The 20,686-nt window shown below is 40.0% G+C and overlaps 1 protein-coding gene across 1 annotated transcript in view; it reads right to left on the reverse strand.

Annotated features, from left to right (window-relative positions):
* LOC147434290 (uncharacterized) overlaps positions 1-4,874 on the reverse strand; it is a 249,312-nt gene extending 244,438 nt beyond the window's left edge. Inside the window, exon 1 of the mRNA XM_086489609.1 lies at positions 4,654-4,874. Coding sequence (XP_086345735.1) covers positions 4,654-4,874 — 221 coding nt within the window. The remainder of the gene's footprint in view (positions 1-4,653) is intronic.
* Between the last annotated feature and the right edge of the window lie 15,812 nt (positions 4,875-20,686).

Raw genomic sequence — 20,686 nt, forward strand, 5'->3', positions numbered from 1 at the left:
GGGAATGCTAGGATCTTTTGTGTCAATGAATGGAAATTTTTCATAGTTGTTGATGTCCCTTGCTTTCAAAGTAGCTCCCTCTTGGAGTAGCATACCATCCCAAACTTGCAAGACGACACCACGCAGCTAATGACTTGACATCGACATACCTTGCCAAATTTATTTCTGAAATTGTTGCCCATTTTTGCAACCACAAGCTCCTTGCTAAATGTTTTTCTACAAAAAATTATCGATTGTCGAGCTTTGATGGCACAATGTCTGTAGTTGTGCTTTTGCGATCAAATCCACCATGGGATGCGGAAAAAAATTCTAAGTTCGACCTTCGGGAACCATTAGGTCACCTATAGCACAAATAATTTGAATCCAAAGCTAATTGTAGTGATGGCGGCTATATGCACCGATCAAATTATCGAGAGAGAGAGAGAGAGAGAGAGAGAGAGAGAGAGAGAGAGAGAGAGAGAGAGAGAGAGAGAGAGAGAGAGAGAGAGAGAGAGAGAGAGAGAGAGAGGAAGGGAGTTTTCTTGGTCACCGGTCCTTGTGGAAACATTTTTTATCCTCAATAGTACAGGGGGACCCCAACAAGATAGAGAAAATGCAATTTGATGAGGGTCAATCTGCCCTCCTTCCTTGTTGCAAGCGGCCCTGCACACGGTACTTACGGACTTTTCCTTGCTCGACTGAGTCAATCCCACCATGATTTGACAATGAGAGAGAGAGAGAGAGAGAGAGAGAGAGAGAGAGAGAGAGAGAGAGAGAGAGAGAGAGAGAGAGAGAGAGAGAGAGAGAGAGAGAGAGAGAGAGAGAGAGAGAGAGAAAATGCATGCAAATCCATGCAAGGAAGTAACATTCCCCTTCATCCATAGATTTTCCCTCCCCTAATCTCTGATACCAATGTGAGGATTGGGGATTGGAGCATGCCTCTTTCCATTCGAACGTGCTCTATATAAACCCTCACTTGCTCATAATAGGGAATCCATGTACTGCATGTCTGTCCTGTCCGTTGGCTTGCCTGATCTTACCCTAGGCTTGACAGTATGTGGGGGAGAGAAGAAGATGGTGAGCTATCATGAGCAAGCTACTAGCAAGCTTCCCTGCACCCAACACCATGAGAGAGTTTGAGAGAGAAGGAAACAACTCTAAAATGTTCATTTCATCTATTCATTTTTTTTTAAAGATGCTGATGCAGGAGAATCAGGTTGTTTTGAACTTCATAGAGTTGGTTCTTAACACTTCAATCATCATGTATTCCTTGCCTATGAAGGGTAATGAGTTGTCTAAATTCTATCCTACTCTATATCTGAAGTATAAAGAATGAGCAGATCAACAACGCTATCTCACAATAGTCAATAAGCTAGAAGAATGATATGAGAAAATCAAAGCTATGCGGGTTGCTTGAAAGAATGTACTAAATGATACTAGATAAAAGACAACATTGTTCGAGATGAAAGATGATCTGCACAACCTTAGGGGAATGATAAACCAATGGAGAGATCAGATTTGCACACTCATTAGGTGCACCAATGAACTTCTCTAGCTGTCTGTAGAAGCCTCAAAGATTTCAGAGAAGGACTTAGCCAACAATGTAGCCTCGGAACCATAGTCCAGAGAGATGGTTGAAGTTTTGTTTGAAGCTTAGCTAAAGTCCAACTAGCCACTTCCAAAGGGTTGGATTCACATTACAACGCTAGCCAAAGCCAAACTGACCAAGGGAAGGTAGACTTATTAACATATTGAAGCAAAGACTTAGAATGCTCTGAGACCCTACAAAGTCAAGATGATGATTAGTTACAAGGAACAACTGGAGCACAAAGCCATCTATCCGCTCATTCAAAACGACAATGCTCGAATCAATTCTCAAAGAACGAGTCAACCTTAGGTACCTCCGGCTCTACCTTGGACCATTCAAAAGCCAACGTGGAAGAAGGATCTAGATAAGAGGAAGTTGTGATATCCCAACAAACCAAAAACCATGTACAAAAAGCTCAAGAGACAAGGTGTTACACAATTGAAGTTTCAAAGAAGTATGAGATCAATTGTAGAAGAGCAAGCTGGAAGGAAAGTGGATGGATTCAAAATACCCATCCCCGTGGATATCAATCATTGTTAGAAGCACATCTAGGATTTTGGAATACATCAAAACAAAAAGAAAGGGGAGGAGGAATATAGATGGTGGGTAAAATGGGCACTAATAGAGTTACTAGGATATGAGAGTTATCGTATAGATTTACCTTTGTAATTGTACAATGTACGACTAGTCAGAGCCTAATCTAGGTACCTATAAATAGGACCCATTACTTCAATTTCTGAGTGAGCTATTCTGCATTTTAGAGCTTATCTCTTTGTAATCACAAAACATTTTCTCTAAGCATCATTGAGATTCTCAATAGCTCTATCTAGTCTAGTTGTACAATTTCAAGTATTTGAACACATTTCTATTCTAGTCTCTTGTTCTCTTATTTTCATTTCAATTGTTATCTGGTTCATGTGCTATTTGAAGTCAAACCTGATCTCATTCTCATTTTATATCTGTTTTGGTATGACTAACGTCAAGTCCTTAACCTAGAATAGTTGTCAGAAGTGATCAACTCATTTCACATACATATACCTATATGTCACAATACTAAATAGTATCTATGAACACTCTAGCCAAACTGGAGATGAATGCATCACTGAACAATAGATTCGAGAATCCTAAAACTTTGGTAAGTAGACAAAGTTGATGTAATCTAACTATAGTATCATTGGCAAAAATGCGCATATTCATCAAGGCGCGCCAATGATGATGACTATTGGTAGAGAGAGAGAGAGAGAGAGAGAGAGAGAGAGAGAGAGAGAGAGAGATTGTTGCCAAAAAAGATCCTCTCCAAGAATCCAAAAAACGTTTGTTGCAATAGATTACATTATCTGAGTGTTGGAGTGCACGGTTCTCTAGGGTCGAGTGAGAAAGTAACGAGCTTCTGCTCTGTCTGTGTGTGTGTGTGTGTGTGTGTGTGTGTGTGTGTGTGTGTGTGTGTGTGTGTGTGTGTGTGTGTGTGTGTGTGTGTGTGTGTGTGTGTGTGTGTGTGAGAGAGAGAGAGAGAGAGAGGGAGAGAGAGAGAGAGAGAGAGAGAGAGAGCAAGATGGAAATACATAAATACTTCCAACAAATAAACATTGAACTTATTCAATAATCCAATTGATTAAAAAGGACAATCGAGATTGATCCTCGATAATCATTAAAAAAGGTGTAAAAAATCCTAGGTGATGGTAGAATCATGAGAACAGGCACCCAAACACGTAAAATATCCATTGCCTTGCCCTCCAATCGATCATAAACTTGGTTCCTATCCATTGCATGCTCAAGCCATCATTAGTGGCATGTACTCGAGTCCGCAATGATCACGAGCTAGCCTTGGTTCAAGTACTGGAATCCATCCATTTGCACCTAAGCTCATCCAAACCCTTCCTTGCCCACTTTGTGAGAATCACACGGAAACATAAGGTGATCATCCCAAGCGCAATTCTCTGTAGCCTTCACAAACTCGTCTTTCCTTCTCCCCAAGAGCGAGCCAATTTTCTTGGTAACCACGACTAGATAAAACCGTGCACTTTCAAGAAATAATCCTAAAAATCAAATTTAGCTTCACCTTTCCTCCATTAGGAAACTTGAGGCTATAAACTAGATTTCCTAGTTGTCGAGGTTGTAAGAGAGCGAGATTTTGACTCTCGGAAATTCTCCCAAACAAGGGATTCTTCCACTTATGTCCCGCATTTAAAGCTTTTGCAGTTGATTATGTGGGAGCTTTGTTGAGCTTGAGGCTATGCTTCACCCCTTCAAGATATAAGAACGAGAGAGAGAGAGAGAGAGAGAGAGAGAGAGAGAGAGAGAGAGAGGGCATTGGTTGCTTGAGCAAAAGGGAGAGAGAATTGAGTTTAAGATTATGAAGATCCCAAAGATAGAGATATATATCTTAGTTTAATGAATATATATGGAGCAAGAGAGAGAGTATGAGAGAGCTATCTCAACTTAATGGAGATTGGGCTATGGAGGTTGAGATTAATGAAGGTGAAAAAGAGAGGGTGATTAGTTAAAGCTTGGTGAGGATCAAGCTTACATGGAGCTAGCTATGAACCGAGCCCCCTTCTATATAGCATCCCTTTCTTTGCTTTTGGACAGCCCTCGGCATCTACCAAGCAGCTCCAACCTCATGCGCTCCTCCAACTTCCCTTAGCCCTTTTCTCTCCAGTTGCTCGCCTTGCTTCCCAATTCTATTCTGTACCTTCATGCTACCTCTTGACAGCTGCTCTCAGCCTCCTCCTCAGCTATAGCTGTAGTGCTCCATTCTCTTCCTTTATTGGTGATCACTATGCTCCTCCTCCTCTTGCCGACCCCCGTGTGGAGCAGCACCCAACCTGAAACAGCCTTGGCTCCTCACACCAGCAGCTCCCGTCTTCTGACCTCACGAACGTGTTCGCAGCCCGTCCTTCGTCACTTGCTCTAGTCCGAGTCCCTTTCCCTCAGCTGCCATTAATTTGAGCGCGCTCCCCAACAAGGAAACTTAAATACAACATAACATAATGGAACTTTTTCCCTATTTGGCATAAACTTTCAAGATCTTATATGTATGTTGTGTCAAAAACACCCCAAAATGAAAATATGGCAATTTCACTCACCTGCACTCTAGAGTAATGTGTCTGAATAGATATTTAGCTCCCGCTTCTGCCAAGCGCACGTAATAGGTTGAATTGCTTGCATCCCACTCGGGTGCTAGGTTTCCACTTGTTATACTATTGTTGACCATAATACCACCAAATTCATACACCTCTTTGCCATAATACTTTGCCGGCGAAGAGGCATTGGATGCAAGTGTTAAGAGAGGGCTTATCAAGCCCATCCCCAAACAAATCTGTTGCTCTCAACTTAAACATTGGCGTGCCATTATGATGATGTCAGTAGCATACAAAATTATTGCCAAGGTGATAGTTCTCAGACTTGCCCCCCTCCTGAGTAGGATCATCTCTCCCCATCAACACGGGTCATTAAAGCGAGATCTATATATGACAATATCTTGGCAGCAATGGTAGGAATAGAGTATGCATCCTTCTCCAAGCAAAAGTGCATCTTGATGCAGCTGGACCTCGACAAAGTCTATGATAGATTAGAATGGTCCTATATAGAAGAAGTCATGGGAGCTCTGGGCTTTGGGCCTCGGCTTTGTCGCCTCATACGCACACCAGGCGTTGGCAACCAATCAGAGCTCCTGTTGAATGAGAGAATTGTTGGCTCTTTGAGGTTAAAAGGTCTAGAAAGCTCGAAGCCAGTGCTACGCGGGGAGAGATTCAAGGTCTGGCATTAGCGAGCAACGACCAGCTACTACTGGCCAAAATGTTCACAAATGATTCGCTCCTATTCTTGAAGGCGCGCCCTCGAGTTTTCGAGAGAGCTCTCGAGATTGTGCGAACATTTGCCATGGCCTCGGGATCCAAGTGCAATATAGAGAAGTCAAGGCACCAAAAAACTAAAACAAAAAGTTATTTTAATATTTTTATAAAATCAGATAGAGTTAATAAACATAAAAAATAATAAGATAATTTAATGAAATGAATGTTTGTGAAGTTCTTAAATGAAAGGACTCTTTACGAATCAAAATTATCAAAAAAATAATATTGAATCAATACTTCACATAATGGGATCATACTCCTATCAATACAAGCCTTTTCCACCATACCAAACAAGGTGAGGAGACACAAAGGCCTACTAAGTTAAGGGGGGACGAGATTGATGGAGAGTAAGTTTAAACGAGGGCTTACAATCACATGGAGATTTTAATATAAAATTATATTATCCATTATACATACATAATAAAAAATGGTTTACAAAAATTTTCAATTAAATAATGATTGGAATTGATGTCTCATGGTTTTGGAAAATCAGAGATAATGCCTTGATCAAATTTGGTAAAGGTGTTGTAGGGAAATTGTAAAGGGAAGCGACCTCAATGATTATGGTACTCGTGATCATAATAGTTCCATGCAATACCTCTACTCCTAGACAAGAGATCTGGCTAGATTTTGAGTGGGAAAGATTTTGTTAGTAGATTAGTGATATGCCCATGTTTGCATTAAATCAGTGTTGCAAGTAGCCTTGTATGGCATGTGGCAAGTTATTTGCTAGTCTTGTTTCTTGCAAGTAGAGTACGTGTGATGCCATTAGCATGGAATTTGTGATAATCTTGTTAATGTGTTTATTAAAAGACACGACATTTAGTGATTGAATGATGATATGTGTTTTTGAGTAAGCTTCCAATGTCTTCTAGGTGGAGATCCATTTGGCTTGTACTTGTAAGCGATTTAATTCTTCTAGCACGGTTTGGTGAACTTTGATATGGTAAGGTTGTATTCTTTCGAGCAGGTGAAGTTTTGATGGGTCTTGGACACATGATAGTGTTGTGTATGCAATGCCATGTGTTCATATGTGTTTGGGATTGAAAGTTAGTGTTTGCAATGTGAGGCCTTGTGAATGGTGGATTGTTTGTGCACTAGCTCGTTGTAGTGGAAATTGTGATTGTGCAATGTATTCAAGTAATTTTGCCAATGAAACTCACGCACCACATGTTCTATTGGATTCCATACTCTCCTAATGCTCGATGAGTATAGTGTTTTATTTTCATAGCATTTTTTCTTTCAAATGACAGGGTTTGCAAAATGAACCTAGAGTATTGTTTTGTTTATTTTTTTTGTGAAATTCTTATACTCACCTTCTGTGCAATTAATGAATCCATCAAGAATGAATCCACATGCAACCCTCCAGTTAATTTGGGATCTACTTAAATATTTATTGTTTTGTTGCATGAGGTGTTTCTTTTATCGATTGGCGATAAAAGTGTGTGGTTCTCTTTCTATTTGGTTGAATACTTGGAGGTTGTGGGTGTCCTTGTCTTTGTTGCAGTAAAATAGATGAGAAACTTGATGCTTGTTGGAACGGGTCTATAGCAGTTTTTGTTAAGGTATTCTTAATCATCATCGCTATGTTGCCCAACTCAAAGTCTACTAAGGATGTTTATGAATGTTGGATTGCTTTCTCGACCGGGGGAGGTCACCTAATAAAAATGTAACCTATCACGTGAGTTTGAAAAAAGGGTATTTAAAGTTCTTGAAACTTACATAGATATATATACAAAAGGGCATTATTTTTTCAAATTTGAAAAGAACTTACAGATTTTAAAAGCAAAGGGTACATTATATTCTTAACAAAATTCATAGATAAAGGGTTTTACAAACATGTCTTGAATGCACGTGATATGGTAGTTTTACACATAGTGAACCCCCCGGGTTTCTCGCATAGCTATTGCGAGTTCATAGCACTTTGGAAATGTATGCCAATATGAAGGAGACACAATTTCTAATAGTGTATGTTTTTTTTGCAAAGATCCATGTATCCTTTACAGAGCTTGCTTGTCATAAATTTCCACATAGAATGACATCCAATCCACCAAATGGTTTTTCATGGATTTGTTTGATTGCATGCAAGCGTAAGTTAGCCATGGAGAACACATTAGAGCAAAAAGACACCTCATCAAAAACTACAAATTTTAAATCTTTGTAGAGAAGGGAAAGTGCATCCAATTTTTTAGCGCTTAAACTTTTTGTGAAGATGCAACTAGGGGAAAGTGAAGATTAGGGTGGATAAGATAAAAGTTTTACTTGTTGCTGCTCTTTCTGCGAGGAATAGATATATTGCTTTGTTAGGATGAATTGATTTTTTGAGCATTACATTGTTGAGTAGGTGCCGTTGTTGGGGGTTAAGTTTCTCAATTCCCGTATAGTAGTCTAGTCATCCGTTGTCATTGTGAGGTTGAATTTTTGTAGATGCATTTGCATTTTAGAGCATTGTGGCATGTTTTATTCATTAAGAATATCTACTTGATGTGATTATCGTGGATCTTTATTTGTTGAATCAATTGTGGTTGGGGAGAGAATGTGTAGTTTTGTTAGTTTTTCTACTAGGGTGCTATCTTTATTGAACTTTTTTTCATTTGGTTTTATGGTTCATCATATGATTTGTGATTGCTCATCATATGTGTTCCTACATGAAGAAGATTCTTTTAGATGTTGGTGCTCATTTGTGATCCAAGGGAGGTATAGCAAGCATTATTCTCTGTAGTAGTCTTCTACGATTTCAAAAATATGATACTTTACAAATTCTTTGATCTTACCCTTACGTAGTGTTTTGTATGTTTTTCCATCTTGTTTTATTGTTGACGCGTATTCAGCCAAACATAGATGGTGGAGTTTTTTTGGTCTTTCAAGATAATAATTTGAAAGAATATGTCTTTCTTGAATGACTCAAGCTTTTGCAAGGAGAATTTTCTTTTTAAACTTAATGCACGTTCTTCAAAGGAGTTAGTATTTATGTACGTGAAGTCATGAGTTGCACTATGGAGTGGCAATGATCGTGCTAGATATAAACTGCTAGTTGCGGACTAATTTGTTGTGTGCTTAAATAGTGTTTCCTACCTTGCATAGTCTCTCAATAGTTGTTGCATTATTGGCCACGCATAAGTCAAACTGGGATTTAATTGCTTGGATTAGTGTATTGTCTATTTTTTTGTCATGTATGATGTGAAGTATCTTTTTGCGCCATGTGCATTCAAGACGAATTGAATCTCAATGTTTTCATCCTATACTTTAGAAATTATAGCATTGAAATTGTTTGTGTACATGTCCTCTACATGTCATTTCAAGAAGAGTATTGCATTGGAGAGTGTGCCACATATTACCAAAGTGTATTCTTCAAAAGATATTTGTAAGCTTTGTAACCATTTATCGAAAGGGGTATCTTTATCTTAGCTAAGGGTGTCAAAGTAGTTATTAATCCGTTTGAAAAAATTTTTGTTGCTAGTTTGATTTTCATGATCATTAGAAGCGGGTATCAAAATGATTGTGAAAGGCATGGAAAATCTTGTCGATGTTGTTGTATTTCTTGAAGCTCTAATGGGAGTTTAGAGCTGTTTGTCCTTATGTGTTTATCCACAAATATAGTGATGGTGCTATCTATGTCATGGTTGAATAAAGGAGTCTTTTCAACCCCATATAAGGCCATGATCATGTTGATACCATGGCTTTTAAACTCTGTGACAAAGAAGTAGCCGACAATTTTTCCACAGATAGTGCTATCATTGAGTAGTAGTCTTTTCATGGATATGCAGTGGTTAAGATAAAACCAAGACATTGTTACTGGATCTGTGTAGATTAGACTCAGTGTGGAAGGAGTTATCACTTTCATTGTGCTCTCGTTCAAGCGTGACTATTTGTTGCAATGCGTCAAGAATTGATTTCCACCTTTTTTTGGTTGAAGAGAATGTAATGAAGAAAGTTGGTGGACCTAATTGTTGAATCATGCCAAAAAAAGTATTTTTTAATTTTTCTTTATAGTTAGGGGAAGTACAAAGTGCTTCAAAATCTCTATAGCCAAGTCGTGATGATAGCAGCTATTCAATGTTTGTGTCTCCCTAGTACACAATGTTGCTCCATCTAGTTTTGCCTTGCGAAGCCTTATCCAAATGGATGATATTATTTTTGTTGTCATGATTTTTACAAATTGAAGAATAAATTTTCAATATTGAGAGAAAAATGTATATCTTTGTGCATAAGCTCCCATTTAGCTATTGTTTGGTAGTTTTCTAGCAAGTGATGATGATATTTTCTAGGCTCTTTGAAGAAGATTGTAGGAAAGTTAAGCTCTTCAAAAAAATCATCACAGCAAATAAGCCAAGTGGGGTCTTGCTCTCCAATGGTGCAACATGTAGAATGTTGTTGTTGTAATCAACTACTTGTTCAACGGCAGTGATGTTGTGTAGCATAACATCAGTGTGAGTATTGTCCTCATCCTCAATCTCATCCATGTTTTTCTGCAAGGAAATGGATTTGTTGTAAATGTGTAAGCCATTTATGTTTATGTTCTCTTTTTCATGTAGAGAGGTTTCAAGAAGAGCATGTCTGACCTTTAATGTCAATAATGGTCTCACAAGTCCACATAAGTAGCAATGTGTAAACTCCAACACTGAAGCCTCATCGTGGATAAATCAAGGAAGAACTTGTTGTGCTTTTTCAATCTTTGAAAGAACGTTAACCAAACTCCATACAAGCCATAATGGCCATCGTATGTTAGTTAACATATATCTGCGAATGGTAGATGAATAAAGACAAGTCGTGCTTCGATAGAGTAAATGCTACAATCAAAAGCGTGATGGCCCTGAAAAATAGCAAAATAACATACTGCACAGTATAAAACGATAGATTTGCATACCAAGACAACTGCAACGAGCACATAATAGAGCGATACACAAGCACGCACACACACACACGCACACACGCACACACACAGTAGCGAGCACGTGCAGATGCACCTCTTAGAGAGGAGTGCTATGTTGGCACGGCCAGAAATAAGAGAGGAGAGGACAAAATAATAATGCAGACACTGGGTATAATCTCCCCCCATGCAACAGTGACCATTTCCCTCTTACACATATTTGATTTATAAATTTCTTGCGTGGTCAAAGTGAGTACAAACTTGTCGGCCGGTTGTAAATGGCCAAAGCTCATAAAAGAGCACTTGAAACAATAAAGGTATATATATACATATCCATTTGTATAGGCCTAGATCGGTCAAGCCTTTTCCACCTGTCAGCTGCAATAAATAGTAAAATATCAATTCCATAACATACCTCTCCATTTGAAAGCAAATGTCCTCAATTGATGCAAAGATAAGAATCTCCAAATGATACTTGTCAAAAACAATGATACGTATTTTGTGTCAACATATCACATGGTAAAAGGAAAAATTATTAAACCAAACAACATTATTTATGCCTATCGTCATCCACATACTACATATGCTAGTGTCCCATACCACTAGAATGTGCAATATATGTCACACCCTGATCAATCAAGATATCATTGGTCACACTCAATATTCAATAATCAATTCCATAAATACTACTACAATCAAAAGAGCAATGGCCCTACAAAATAGCAAAATAACATACTACACTGCATAAAATGATATATTTTCATACCTAGACAACTGCAACTAGCACATAATCAAATGATACCCGACACTACAAGAGGTTGTGTGCTCTTGTGACGCTGTTAGCGACGGAAATACATTGGGTTTTTATAACCCCCGGCGTCGCTACGAGCGTCGCTATAGGCGTCGCTACGAGCGTCGCTATAGGCGTCGCTATAAGCGTCACTATATAGCGACGCCTATAGCGACATTTACACAGAAGACTATAGCGACGCTCATAGCGACGCTACAGAGCCATAAATAGCGACGCTTATAGCGACGCCCGAGAGAATTTTTTTTTTGTGGCAGGGCATTGAATGCCCTGCCACCCATCAACCATATTGTACTTGATTCACTTTTTAAAAAATGTGCAAAGGTAGATAATAGACCCAAAATAGTCACCCACAAGACGCATTGTTTGCCAAATTGACAATTGTACACATCATAGGCAAAATGAATTGATTGGCAAATGTAATAATGACAATTGTACAACATCATAGGCATAAAGAATTGATTGGCAAAAGGAACTGCGGTGACAAATGTAATAATATACATGGTTCAAAAAGACGTATAAAATCCGTCTCATGATACATAAGCTATGAGAAACCCTAAACTAATGCTATCTAGCTACGGCTAAACTGACGTCGTCTAGTCAGACGTCTCATCGCGTCCAAGTGGCGTATCTGTCGGATTCTGCAAAAAAAGACAATAAGACAGCTTTCAGTAAGTATAAACATATAACGACATTTATAAAACAATACAAAAAATAAAAAAGAGTAAACCCTAATACTAACCATGCCGCCGCGAGAATTGAGAATGTCCATCAGGGCGTTTAAGCCCTTCCTGCCTGCGTACTCGTGCTCGTACGGTGTGGGATCACGTCCTGTCATCGACCACTGTCAAAACATACAAAGATTTCATTATGTTAGAACTAAAAAACTCATAAACCCTAAACTATCGAACATGCATAAAGAGCAATGTGAAAAGACTTTCAAAATCGGCCTCAAATGATGCCCATCCACCACTCCCCAAGTGGTGCGAGCTCCCTGCCTCTACTCGCGCTCTGGCTGCATCCTTTTGTTGCTTCCACTTGTCGGGATTCTCGCGCGCTGCTTTCTTCGCATTCTTCCAATCTTCTTTGGCCAGCCAATCTGGCCTGTTCCACCCATTCTTGATTGCTTTTTGCACTTCGGAACGCTTGTGTTTGCAGTATTCGCGCATTCGAATCTTCATCAGGTCTTCATTGAAGCGCTGATCCCGTGTTGGAACGGGAAACTCATCATGAAGTATGCTGATGACTCTGTTTTTTAAATCACTTGGTACTTCACTCCATTTGTTTAGTATGTAGTGTCTAAACAGCTGAGAGCAAAGACCACGCATGCGCGAGATAACCTTCTTGCCGTCATCATCCATGATGATGCCGCCGCTGATGTCGACGGAGTAAGGCAAGCCCTCTGGCCGGTGACGCGTGAACCTGGGTGTCCCGGCAGGGGTCTCTAGCGGCGTGTCGATGGGGGTACAGACGTCAGGTGTCTCCACCGGCGTCTGGGCCCCGAAGCGAGGAGTGTCGAGTGGGGTGGCTCCTGGCGGAGTAGGTAGAGGTGTGTAGCTTCTAGGAACAGTCAGCCGTGCAAAACCTGGCGTAGATGGCGATGCTGTGGCTGGTGTGGGGGCGGGCAAAGAAGGGGAGGGTAAAGAGCCTCGTCGAACACGAGGCGGTGTGGAGGCATCGGTGGCGGAATCCCCACAACAACCGCCACCGCCACCACTAGAGCGCCGGTGTCTAGACGAGTGTGAAGCTCGTCTCGTCGATGCCGAAGCTTCGGAGCGCGCCGAATGCTCTGAAAGAGAGGGAGATGCGGATGGTGTAGGAACGCGCGATGATGCGCCAGAGCGATGACGCTCCACGTACCACTGTCTCTGCTGCGGTGACAAAGAAGAAAGAAACTCCTCATCATCCATACCTGCATTAAACACACGAATATTTAAACTTAATATTGAATGAATAGAGTAGACAATAGAGTCGTGTAAAAATCTATCAGATCATTGTACATTTAGAGTTCTATTAAAGTAAACTAATTGTAATAGATCACCTGAAAAGCGCTGTGACGCTAGTGTCACTCCATCCAAACTTTGCCTGCATGTTGAGAAGAACCAGGAGTGCTTTCAATCTAGACATACGTGCTCCATTATACAATGGCGTATCGGCTTCACTTTTCATATCATTATAGATAAGCCTTTCTGAATCCATGATCGTCTCGATCATTTCATCAATCTCGGGCTCAAACATTGCCTCGTTGGGAATGTGCTCTACATGATCATCCCCCGAGCTGTCAGAGGCTACATCTTGTGGCCTCATATATGCTGCTTGACCAAAGCGCCTGCGAACACGTCTATTGGGTTGCAAGATTGCTACTTGTTGGCCAACGTCAGAGTCCGACGAGTTATAATTGGCAACAACTCGATCTATAATAGATGGATCAAACTCCCCAAATTCGCGAACGTGCTGCAAAGAAACACGTCTTGTCCGTCGCACAGCATGCTTGCATTGATTACAAGGACATAAGACCCTCGTTGAGAGATAGGTGTTTCGGTTGGACGGTCCCACATCCTCGTCGCTACTCACAATGAGGATAAAAAACTTATTACCTGGACAACAAATTTAATATTCTATTGGCATTCTTCGTCTTATCTCTCTCTCTCTCTCTCTCTCTCTCTCTCTCTCTCTCTCTCTCTCTCTCTCTCTCTCTCTACCTCACATTCTCTAGTCATGTCCAATCCCCGCACACCTCGGTCTAGAGGTGCACGGAGATCAGAACCACCGGGTTATAATCTCGTCTTTATTGGTCAATACCTATATTTGTAGGTACAAGAAATCTACACACCCACGTCTACATGATACTGCATGTAGTGGACAAAACCCCTTTGCCTCTTCTCTAGCTGTAGCACTTCACTTCATCTTAACATCTTTTCACAGTAGATCTTTTCACTGTTCGTCTAACTCTAAACCCTAAACCGTAAGTAATTCTTGCGTGGACTCGATCTAACGTAAATAAGCGTAAATCTAAATAAACATAAATCTAACTAAAAATAAAGCTAAATCTAATTTAACGTAAGTCTAATGACTAGAGGTTGTCTAGATGGTCATTGTGTCGGGGATGTAGTGACTCTTGCCGCCCTGAAGATCCACCTTCTTCCCTATCTTCTGAAGACATTTCACCAGTACTTTTGGATCGACGGAGCCCACCATGAGTGAAGGCAGCAATACCCTATATTCCATTGAGGGCTTTCTTCACCCGCTTCATGCAGGCATCGCAGTCTATGGAGACCTAAATCTAATCTAATATAACGTAAATCTAAATCTAGCTTAAATAAACGTAAATCTAGTTAAAAATAAACCTAAATCTAATTTAATGTAAGTCTACATATAACCTAATCTTTAACGTCTTTTAAGATAGTTTCCTACGACGTTATAACTCTCTTCTTCTTGTGTGTGTGCGTGTGTGTGGATGTGTGTGCCAATAAAAAGAGATAAATGGTATAACCTTTCTATCACCCATGCCAAGTATGATAGATTGATTATGCCATTTCCCTCTTGAATAATAGGTCTTGAGTTCAACTCCTCGTCGGCTAGATCTTTAGGTCTTTTAATTTTAATTAGTTTCCTACGACGTTAAATTAGTTTCTCTCTCTTTCTCTCTCAATGTGTGCGTTTTTTTGGATCGTATGCATGTTTTCTCTCTCTTTTCCTCTCTCAATGTGTGCGTTTTTTGTTTATGCATGTTCTCTCTCTCTTTTCCTCTCTCAATGCGTGCGTTTTTTGTTTATGCATGCTCTCTCTCTCTTTTTCTCTCTCAATGTGTGTGTGCATTCTTTGTTTATGTATGTGTGTGTGCGTTTTTGTTTTTGTTTGTACTCTCTCTCTCTCTCTCTCTCTCTCTCTCTCTCTCTCTCTCAAAAACACTATGTGTGTGTGTGTGTATGTGTGTGTGTGTGAGAGAGAGAGGGAGAGAGAAAGAGGGGAAGGGAACATGAGAATGAGGAGAGGGAAGGAGCATACCTGGCTCTCCTTCCTCTCCTCGTGTGTGTGTGTGTGTGTGTGTGGAGAAGAAAAAGAGAGAGAGAGAGAGAGAGAGAGAGAGAGAGAGAGAGAGAGAGAGAGAGAGAGTGAGGGAGAGCGTTACCTACTGCTTGCTTGAGGGCGCCGAAAAACTCAGATCTGAGATCTGAGTTTTTGGGCGCACTCGGTAATTTTTTTACCCTAGCCGGCGTCGCTATGAGCGTCGCTATAAGCGTCGCTATGAGCGTCGCAAATTTACAAAGAAATTTGCGACGCTCATAGCGACGCTCTTAACGACGCCGGGAATTTTTTTTTGAGCGTCGCTGTGTGAGCGTCGCTAATATGAAGAGCCTCTTGTAGTGCGAGTAGAGAGAGAGAGAGAGAGAGAGAGAGAGAGAGAGAGAGAGAGAGAGAGAGAGAGAGAGAGAGAGAGAGACAAAGAGCAAAAGAGAGTAGCGAGCACATGCAGATGTACCTCCTAGAAGGGAGTGATACGTCGCCACGGGAGAAAGAAGAGAGGAGAGGATAAAAGAATAACGCAGACACTACGTCGTGCAATCTCCACAGGTGTAAGAGTGACCATTTCCCTCTTGATGTATTTGATTTATAGATTTCTTGAATGGTCAAAGTGAGTACAAACTGGCTGTCCTATCATAAATGGCCAAAGATCATAAAAGAGTACTTGAATAATAAAATGTACATAATATACATATCTGTTTGCATAGGCCTAGATCGGTCAAGCCTTTTCCACCTGCTCGCTACAATAAATAGTAAAATATCAATTTCATAACATACCCCTCCGTTGGAAAGCAATTGTCCTCAGTTGTTGCAACGATAAGAATATGCAAACGATACTTGTCAAAAATAGTGAGAAGTATTCTGTGTCAAAATATCACATAGTAAAAGGAAAATTTATTAAACCAAACAACATTGCTTCTACCTACCATCATCCACATACAACCTATCCTAGTGTCCCACGCCACTAGAATGAGCAGTATATGTCATACCGTGATGAATAAGGATATCATTGGTCACACTCATTATTCAATAATCAATTCTCATCAATCTCAAGCTCAATTCCATAAATACTGCTACAATCAAAAGTGCGATGGCCCTACGAAATAGAAAAATAACATACTTTACAGCATAAAACAATAGATTTGCATACCTGGACAACTCCAACTAGCAATAATCGAACGATGCGTAGCAGAGAGAGAGAGAGAGAGAGAGAGAGAGAGAGAGAGAGAGAGAGAGAGAGAGAGAGAGAGAGAGAGAGAGAGAGAGAGCGAGTGAGAGTAGCAAGCACATACAGACGCACCTCCTAGAGGGGAGTGCTACGTCGACACGGCAAGACAGAAGAGAAGAGAGGAGAAAAGAATAATGCAGAAACTGGGTGCAATCTCCCCCCGTGCAAGAGTGACCATTTCCCTCTTGCACGTATTATTTATAGAATTCTTGAATGGTCAAAGTGAGTACAAACTAGCTAGCCGGTCATAAATGGCCAAAGCTCATAAAAGAGCACTTGAATAATAAAAAGTACATATTAAACATATCCATTTGCATAGGCCTAGATCGGCCAAGCCTTTTCCAGCTATCAAGTGCAATAAATAGTAAAATATCTATTCCATAATATACCTCTCCATTGGAGAGCAAATGTCCTCACTTGCAAAGATAAGAATCTGCAAACTATACTTGTTAAAAACAGTGATGATAAATATTTTGTGTCTAAATATCACATAGTAAAAGGAAAATTTATTAAACCAAACAACATAGCTTATGCCTACCATCATCCACATACTACCTATTCTAGTGTCCCATACTACTAGAATAAGCAGCATAGGTCATACCCTGTTGAATCAGGATAGCATTGGTCACACTCATTATTCAATAATTGATTATCTTCAATTTCAAGTTCAATTCCATAAATACTACTACAATCAAAAGCGCGATGGCCCTGCAAAATAGAAAAATAACATACTACACAACATAAAACAATAGATTTGCATACCTGACAACTACAGCTAGCACATGATTGAACAATACGTAAGCAGAGAGAGAGAGAGAGAGAGAGAGAGAGAGAGAGAGAGAGAGAGAGAGAGAGAGAGCGAGAGATAGTAGCAAGCACATGCATATGCACCTCCTAGACGGGAGTGCTACATCGGCACAACAAGAAAGAAGAGAGGAGAGGAGGAAAGAATAACGCAGACACTAGGTGCAATCTCCCCGGTGCAAAAGTGACCATTTCCCTCTTGCACATATTTGATTTATAGATTTTTTGAATGGTCAAAGTGAGTACAATTTGGCAGGTTGGTCATAAATGGCCAAAGCTCATAAAAGAGCACTTGAATAATAAAATGTACATAATATACATATCTGTTTGCATAGGCCTAGATCGGTCAAGACTTTTCCACTTGTCAGTTGTAATAAATAGTAAAATATCAATTCCATAACATACCTCTCCGTTGGAAAGCAATTGTCCTTAGTTGCAAAGACAAGAATCTCCAAACGACACTTGTGAAAAATAGTGATAAGTATCATGTATCAAAACATCACATAGTAAAAGGAAATTTTAATAAACCAAAGAACATTGCTTATGCCTACCATCATCCACATACTAACTATTGTAGTGTCCCATGCCACTAGTGTAAGCAGTATATGTCATACCCTGATGAATCAGGATATCATTGGTCACACTCATTATTCAATAATTAATTCTCAGCAATCCATAAACATTGCTACAATCCAAAGCACGAGGGCCCTTCGAAATAGCAAAATAACATACGTCACGGCATAAAAAGATAGATTTGCATGCCTAGACAATTGCAAATAGCACATAATCATATGATACGCGAGCACACACACACACACACAGAGAGAGAGAGAGAGAGAGACAGAAAGCAAGAGAGACTAGCGAGCACGTGCAGACCCACCTCCTAGACGGGAGTGCTATGTCGACACGACGAGAAAGAAGAGAGAAGAGGAGAAAATAATAACGCAAACACCAATCTCCCCCGGTGCAAGAGTGACCATGTCCCTCTTGCACATATTTAATTTAGGGATTTCTTGAATGGTCAAAGTGAGTACAAATTAGCCAGCCGGTCATAAATGGGTAAAGCTCATAAAAGAGCACTTGAATAATAAAATGTACATAATATACATATATGTTCACATAGGCCTAGATCGGGCTAGCCTTTTCCACCTGTCAACTACAATAAATAGTAAAATATCAGTTTCATAATATACCTCTCCGTTGGAAAGCAATTATCCTCACTTTTTGCAAAGATAAGAATCTCCAAATGATACTTGTCAAAAACAATGATAAGTATTTTGTGTCAAAATATCACATAGTAAAAGGAAAATTTATTAAACTAAACAACATAGCTTATGCCTACCGTCATCCACATACTACCTATTCTAGTGTCCCATACCACTAGAATAAGCAGTATATGTCATACCCTGATGAATCAGGATATCATTCTCCACACTCATTATTCAAAGAAATTCTCATCTATCTCAAGTTATATTCCATATATACTGCTACAATCAAAAGCGCGATGGCCTTGCAAAATAGCAAAATAGCATACTCCACGGCATACTTGGACAACTGCAACCAGCACATAACCGAACGATACGCGAGCAGAGAGAGAGAGAGAGAGAGAGAGAGAGAGAGAGAGAGAGAGAGAGAGAGAGAGAGAGAGAGAGAGTAGCGACCACATTGATAGCCTCTAATTTTGACACCGAAAGTGCTAAAAGAAGTGGAAATTCTCATTAAAAGTCATTGTTTCCATCCATGTTTGTGGGAAATTTATGCCTTGTGTACCCTTGTTGCTACATGATTTGCGCTCATTTAATTTGTAAATGCTTGGCTTATATAGCAGGTCCGTACTTGTGAATGCCAAAGCATTAAAAAACACTCTCCATTTTAAAAAAGTCAATCCATAAGCCTTGTATACACAATTGAAATCATAAGCCTAAGGTTATAACTCATTTAAATTTTCACATCAAATAAAGAAAAGGGGAAGTTTGCGTGATCGTGTAATTTGGGAGGTTGAGGGAAGTTGTAACCAACTTTTCCTTTGTCTTCCCTCTCACGATTCATTTCAAACTCTCTTGGTTTGGACACTCTCTTGCTCTCTTTTGTCCGTGTGCTTACTTGCAAGATCTTTAGAGGAAGAGGGAGAGAGTGAGGATGATGATGGTTGTTATATCCCTTGTATTCTCTAGATTAGGCAAGTTTCTTTGTGTGTGCATGGCTATAGCCATTTTTGAGAGAAGAGAGAGAAGGTGTGTGACTGTGTGTATGTGCTTCTTGAGGGTTTGAGAGGGAGCATTCTTGCAGCTTTTATGGCTATGGGACACCCCAAAGAATACATTTTTCTTGCTTTGAACCTGGTTCTATGTGTTTCATGAGTGCTTGGAAGGGCTAACCATCGAAGTTGCAAGAATAGAAGAAATGATCGAATATGGGAGCAACCAGTGTGGGATAGACTGAATGGCTGCCACAATGTTTTGTTGCAAAAAATCTCATTGTTGGTGAATTGGGATATAGAGAATAAAGAGGATGGGTGATGAGCCTTGGAGAAAAAGTAGCAAGAGAGGAGTGCATGACAACCTTGGAAGGAGAAAATTGTAGAATAGGAGCAGTGGGAGAGGAGATAACTATAGAAGGTGCTGCACATTATAGAAATCAAGAGTTGGAGTGCAAAAAATGATGAAGCAGGAGGTCATTTACAGAACGGGATGAGAGTGAAGCAACAATTACGTGGAGATTGCTGTTAGAGCCCAAGAGGGTAATGGTAAGCAAGAAGGTGATAGGTGCAGATGAAGCAGGAAAGGAGTCGAGATAAGAGAAAGTGATTAGGAATACTTGAATGCCAATACAAGTGCAACAAGTGGGTCAATTCAGTCCGCACTTATGCAAAGAGTTTATTCCAGGTTAATGAAGAGCATAGCAAAGGAGACCCTGCAGCGTGTGGAAAGAAAATACAAGGATTCAGAGCAGTTGAAGATTTTGGAATGAGCAAATTGCAGAGATCTACATAAGAAGTTGATCTTGAGCGAGAGAAGCATTGTGATGTAGGAAACGATGTAAGGCTGCAGCATGTAGCTACCATTCACGAGTTCAAGCAAGGGTGCAGAGAACATAACAGGAAAACCCCATTCCAAACTTGATAGATGTTGCAGATTAAACTTATGAAGACCTTTTTCTATCTTTCTATAACCAACACAGGACATTGCACGAAAAAAGAAAGCAAAAAGTGCTAGCAGGGATTTCCCTATGATTTTAAGGTTCAGTAGGGTAAAGAGAAGTCCGAGGTTGCGAGAAAAAAAAAACTCAAAATGGACGGTTTTTGCAATGCACACGTTCTATGTTTTGGCATCTTCCTATTTTCATTATGTGTGAGTTCTAAGCACGCATTCCCACCATAAGCACAATACACACATGTTTGCCAAGGCAAAAGAGGTGCATATTTTTAGTGCAGCAAGGGCCATATATCTAGGTCGTTGGGCGTTATTGCAAATTTTGTGTAAGGAAATTCCTCAATGTTTATTTTTTATCGGGGACTATTTTTGGTCTT

This window comes from Adiantum capillus-veneris, chromosome 19, assembly GCF_014529385.1.
Source record: "Adiantum capillus-veneris isolate H3 chromosome 19, ASM1452938v2, whole genome shotgun sequence".
NCBI lineage: Eukaryota > Viridiplantae > Streptophyta > Polypodiopsida > Polypodiales > Pteridaceae > Adiantum > Adiantum capillus-veneris.